The sequence below is a fragment of the Nicotiana tabacum genome, chromosome 20 (genome assembly GCF_000715075.1).
Source record: "Nicotiana tabacum cultivar K326 chromosome 20, ASM71507v2, whole genome shotgun sequence".
Classification (NCBI taxonomy): Eukaryota; Viridiplantae; Streptophyta; class Magnoliopsida; order Solanales; family Solanaceae; genus Nicotiana; species Nicotiana tabacum.
Window position 1 is genome coordinate 24526686 of NC_134099.1, and position 6069 is coordinate 24532754.

Here is a 6069-nt window from a genome sequence, read left to right on the forward strand (position 1 = left end):
GTTTTATGTAAAAGGTGCTTTTGAACCATGTTTTAACTAAACGTCCCATCAGCTTCACCTAAAACGTGGTTTTGAAACCACTTTTTATATAAAAAGCAGTTTTGAAACGTGTTTTACCTTTAACGTTCCAAACGGACGTTAAGGTAAAACATGGTTCAAAATTGCGTTTTATATATTTTTGTCACTAAATTTTTTTCTACCTATTTGAATCCAAAAAAACAACACCAAGTTCCGGACTCTGATAGCCTTTATCCTTGCGGGTACGTGTAAATGGCAAATTAATGAGGGCCCATTGTTTCAGGATATTAAAATATCAAATATGTCCAGGTCTAGAAAGAGGACAGTACAAGATAAAGTCTGAAATGAATTGGGTTTTTTTTTTTGGTCTTAATTTACTTTGACCAGAAGCTGCTCCTATTAATAGTAGTAATAATAGTATAGTAATATTAATAGTAGTAATGTCAGAAAATAAAAGAAGTTTCACCGCGTAAGGATTTTGACTGCAAAAAAAAAAAAAAAAAAAAGAAGAAAGGAAAAGAAAAGAAAATTACGCAAATAAGCAAATCTCTGATGATTATATATAATTTTACTTTGTGTAGGTAGATCGACCTTTACCCATATGATATTATTATCCATAGGACTCATAAATAATGGTTGTATATTTAATATATGACAATTGGTATAGAAGAAAAGCGAAGGAATCTACCCATGTGCATACAAGGAATAAATAATGTGGACTTATTTACAATAAGTTGACTTGCTGCTTATAAATAATTGATGCAACTAACACAGGTGTCGAATAGTAAAATTCTGAGCAAGAGGAAATCAAGGTAAAGAAAAAAACTAAGGAAGACGTCTGATTTGTATTTCAACTTCTCAGTTCAAGTTCATCACAATTTCTAAGAAAGAGGGAGAATCATGTTTCTAGACAAAGATTTGGCTAAAATAAGACGCGACTTTCTTGAACTTCGACCCTCTAACATTGACGATGTTTCAAGGGATCGATTGGAGTTCTTTCTGTGGGAGTTAAATTTCCTGGACAGTTTTCTCAGTCTGCAGAGCTTCACCTTCGCAGGTGAATGCGGCATGCTCGACGTCTCACAGAAAATGAAAGAAATTTGGAAGAAGTCCATATCAGTACAACAGGCTACTCAACGAATTTTTTTCTCTGATTCTGACTGGGAGGGGTCTGTGGATCCAAATTTTGATCCCTTTATCTCCGACGTGCCAACAGGAATTTGGAAGATTAAGCTCGAATTCCAATCAAAATACTCCTCCGTCGAAGTATCATCAATACCACTTCCAGCCAACAAGGATGATATTCCTATCCCCAAATTTCTAATGGAATTCATTGATGGTGTTATAGCGAATCTCAATGTTCTAGTAAAGATTGATGATCCTCGTTCGCTACTTTATGTTCCGGAACCAAAGGAACAAATAGAAGAGGTTTTGAAGGAGTTGAATTTGCTGAGGTTTTTCGTCTGCTTTGTTTCAAACAAATGCACAGAGCCAGCTCAAAGCGAACATACTTTCTTCACTCACGTCTTAATTGTGTCCAGCCACGCAGCAATGGTCGCATGGTTGTATTTGCCAATCCATGGCAAGGAAAATCAAGACGTGGCTCCAAGGGAAATGAATGCTTTGTTTTCTGATCTCCTGGAATTGAAGATTAAGCCCATTCATCCCCACATCCACAAAATTTATACAGATGTCCTGTGCGCTTTGAAGTCGACTATACAACCAGGTTGGCATCCCAATATTATTCAAAATAAGCATGCAACTGACAGTGGATTTGTGGAGGCTCCTGCACACAATTTGATGAAGCTACCCACTGTTAGTAATCCTAGTGGGACAGTTTCTTCAAATGATCAAATGACAATCCTTCATGATATACTCAGCCTTATAAGAGCCAATCTCATCCATCTGCCAATACTAGATCTTGAATTTCGTCTTCAAGATATGGAAACTGTTATTGTTGATGCCGGACTTCTAATTTACTCATTATATGATAGCGAGGGGAAGACAGAAGGCATGACGTTGGAGGATGTGAACCAAGCACTTGGTCTTGATCTTCCGGGAAACATTCAGCCTGTCAAAGCTATGATATATCTCATCATTCGAAAGGCGTTTCAATCTAACTTGCCGAGGATTCATGGACTAGGCCATGTTGATTTTCTTTTAAACAACTTGAGGGAGTTCCAGATCCGCCATTCATATTCCCTCGCTTTTGTCATGAACCAGCTTCAAATAATTCAGAAGGAACTTGAGAGCTTGCAACCTTTTCTAAAGGCTGTTGCCGAAGAGCTACATGACAAGCACGAGGAAACTCAAAAGTGGGCTACACTATTGATTGGCATAGCATATGAGGTGGAATATGTAGTTGATGCAGCTTGTATAAACAAAGAAGTACCTCCTTGGTGTCTTGAGCATTGGCTCCTTGATATCATAGAGGAGATTACTTGTATCAAAACAGAGGTAGCAGAGATTCAAAAAAAGAAAATGCCTAGTTCAGTACTATATGATACCATGAATACTGCCACTGATCATATGTCATCACAACTGGCAAGGACTCCAAGGTTGAATGAAGAAATTGTGGGGTTTGAGGATGTAATAGAAGAGTTAAGGCACCAGCTAATAAAAGGAACCAAAGGGCGAGATGTTATCTCAATCGTCGGCATGCCGGGTCAAGGTAAGACGACTTTGGCCTATAGACTCTATTGTGACAGGTTAGTTGTCTCTCACTTTGATATTCGTGTACAGTGTTGCGTGTCTCAAGTATATTCACGTAATGAATTGTTATTGGCCTTGCTACATAATGCTGTTGGTGAGGATTTTCGGTATAGAGAAAGGCATGACATTGAATTAGCTGATATGCTTCGCAAAACTTTATTATCAAAAAGGTACCTTATCCTTGTTGATGATGTGTGGGAAAACAGCGCATGGGATGATTTGGTAGGTTCTTTTCCAGATGCTAACAATGGAAGCAGAATCATTCTAACAACACGACATCATGAAGTTGCCAACTATGCTAGATTTCAGAGTGATCCCTTTCACCTTCGTATGTTTAACGATGATGAAAGTTTGAAATTACTAAAATATAAAGTGTTTGCTGAGGAAAGCTGTTCTGCTCCCCTTGAAGATGTTGGGCGACAAATAGCAAAAAAGTGTGGAGGGCTGCCTCTTTCAGTTGTTTTGGTGGCTGGTATTCTGGCAAGGATGGAGAAAAAAGAAGAGAGTTGGAAACAAGTGGCTACAACTTTAAGTTCCCACATTCACAGTGACTCAAAGGCCATTGTGGAACAAAGTTATCAGAATTTACCCTATCATCTCAGGTCTTGCTTCCTTTATTTTGGAGCATTTTTAGAGGATAGAGTGATTGATGCTTCCAGGTTAAAAAGGTTATGGATATCAGAAGCATTTATAAAAAGTTGTGACGGCAAGAGTTTGGAGGATATAGCAGAAGGTTACTTGGAGAATCTTATTGGAAGAAATCTAGTGATGATTTCTCAACGAGCTGATTCAGATGGTAAGGTCGAAGCATGTCGTCTTCATGATGTATTGCTCGAGTTCTGCAAGGAAAAGGCAACAGAGGAGAATCTTCTGCTATGGATAATACGGTAATATATACACCAATTAATGATACTTCACTTGTTCAATAAATCAAGTATTTCAAGTTATATTTGAAAATTAATTGTACATTATTTTACTAATTTATATAGTCACAAGGATCAAGTATATCAGTTATATTTGAAAATCAATGTTATGATATTGTTAATATATTATTCACAGGGATCACAACGCCAATCCTTCTTCCTGCATTTATTCTCATAAGCAGCATGCGCAGCGTCGTTTGGCCTTTTCTGAAATGGATAATCTTGAAGAATGGAGCTCCTCTTGCTCACTTGTTGGCTCTGTACTTTTCAGGAGTGATACTGACTCCTTTACCCGTCTTTCCGTACCCAAACCCGCCTTCGCAATTTCACGCATTTTACAGAATTTCAAGTTTCTAAAAGTGTTGGATTTGGAGCAGAACATTGTTATTGATTCTTTTCCAACTGGGCTAGTTTACTTGAGATATATTTATGCAGAAACTAAGCAGAAGTCAATTCCGTCGTCCATATCAAATCTTTGTAACCTTGAAACTTTGATATTAAAATCTTGGGGGCAAATATTGTTACCGGTTACTCTTAGGAAGATGAGTAAATTGAGACATCTGCATATTAGTCACTTCTTCACTATAGATAATGCAGAGAAGTTACTTGAGGACTCCTCAAAATTTTATGATTTGGACACTCTTTCTCAGCCATATTTTTCTTGTGTCGAAGATGTTGAATTGATGTTGAGAAAAGCCCCTAATATTCGGGAACTGGAATGCAAATTCAAGGGTGTTTGCAGCTTTCCGTTCCCTGTATCAGATTTTTCAACACAGCTTGAGACGCTACACATTATTGGTGAAGCCGTAGAATTCCAGCATCGGTATCCTGTATGCATCTCCGCATCAAATCTCAAAATATTGAAACTGTCCTGCTTTAGACTGGGTCATGAGCACTTGTCGAACATTGCTCAGCTTCAGAAGATTCAGGTCCTAGAACTGCTAGCCATTGAACTTGATGATGAAAAATGGGAAGTGAGAGATGACGAGTTCCCTAAACTTAAAGTCTTGAAATTAATGTTTTGTTGCAGTCTTCAAGAATGGACTGTCTTCGATGACGCATTTCCTAATCTTGAACGCTTGTTTTTGCGTGGACTAGAAAATCTGAAGGAGATCCCTTCTTGTTTCGAAGACATCTGTTCTTTAAAGTCCATTGAGGTAAGGGATTGCAACGAATCTGTTGTAAAGTCAGCCAGGGTTATCCAAGAAATACAAGTTGATGATTATCAAAATGATGATTTCAAGCTTGTCATCAAGTAATCCAAATTCAGGTACACTACCAGTCTCATTTTTGTTCTGCTAAATGCAATTTCTTTTCTATAAAAAGTTGCCATTTAGGCTTTTAGCCTTTTACTAACTATTCCTTTTGTTTGACACCTTCCTAAAGCTTTCTATTTATTTAGCATTTTATTTAATTAAAGATAAAATTAAAGTTGTTGAAATAGAAGTACCATCAAGAAGAAAAGGAAGATGAACCTTTTTAGCAATGAAAGATAGATAAACTCATTAAAGCCTTGTTGTTATCAATGTAAAAAATTTAACTAGGAAGTTCCCTCCCGATATATATTGTTTGTTAAAGGCAAAGCGCAGAAGATTGGTTGTTGGTCTTGCAGATGATAAGCAAGGTGGAGAGATGGTTATTGTACGAAGCTGAGACCTATGGTATAATCTGTTTTTTGGTTGGGGAACAAATATATCTGTCGGGTGATAAAAGGACCAAGTCAATTCTCATATCTATGAAAATAATCAGTTTTTATCATTTATTTGTCTGAAGCTAAAAAGTGTATTCCTCAAATTAGAAATTCTACAGCAAAAAAAATGAAAGAACGTAACTTTGTTTGGTCATCCGTTTATGTATGTTTTATAGCTCTTCACTAATTGTCTTTTTTTTTTCTTTTCACAACAGAGTCTGAAGAGTTTGTAACCGGAGGAAATTTAGAAGATCATCATGTAATTTTTATTAGTTGTCTTCTTTAATAGTTTCTGTAGAATTATCCTTCAGTTGTATTCACTGTAACCTACATTTCATAGTTTAACTACGGAACAAATTATTCATTCAATCCTTAATGTTTGGTGTAAGTCATTAAATTTTGACTCCTGAGGTGAATGCTACCATTGTGCATCTTATGATTTCACCAAGATGCTGTGATGCCACTGCTATATCTTTGCTTCTACATTAAACAATGCTTTTTGCTCTTATGTGTACCTGTTTCTTCCTAAATGTAATGCCAGTTTATGTCCTCAACTTGGAAAATCATTCTTAAACATTAATCATATGTTCTGTTATTTTCCTGAAGCACATACAACAGTGAAGAAGCAAACCTGAAAGTGGTGACATTTTTGGTATCAATTGAAGCTTTAAGAGAATTACAACTTCTAATTAGGAGTGTCTATAATAAGCGTATGCTAAGCCAGCC

The 6069-nt window shown here is 36.7% G+C and overlaps 1 protein-coding gene across 1 annotated transcript; it reads left to right on the forward strand.

The window, feature by feature from the left end:
- The first annotated feature begins 685 nt into the window (after nt 1-685).
- LOC107831647 (late blight resistance protein R1-A) lies at nt 686-5791 on the forward strand. The gene is made up of 3 exons (XM_016659427.2): nt 686-3617; nt 3790-4923; nt 5559-5791. The coding sequence occupies exons 1-2, from the start codon at nt 919-921 to the stop codon at nt 4910-4912; spliced, it is 3822 nt and encodes a 1273-aa protein (XP_016514913.2). The 5' UTR covers nt 686-918; the 3' UTR covers nt 4913-4923; nt 5559-5791.
- Nucleotides 5792-6069: the final 278 nt, after the last annotated feature.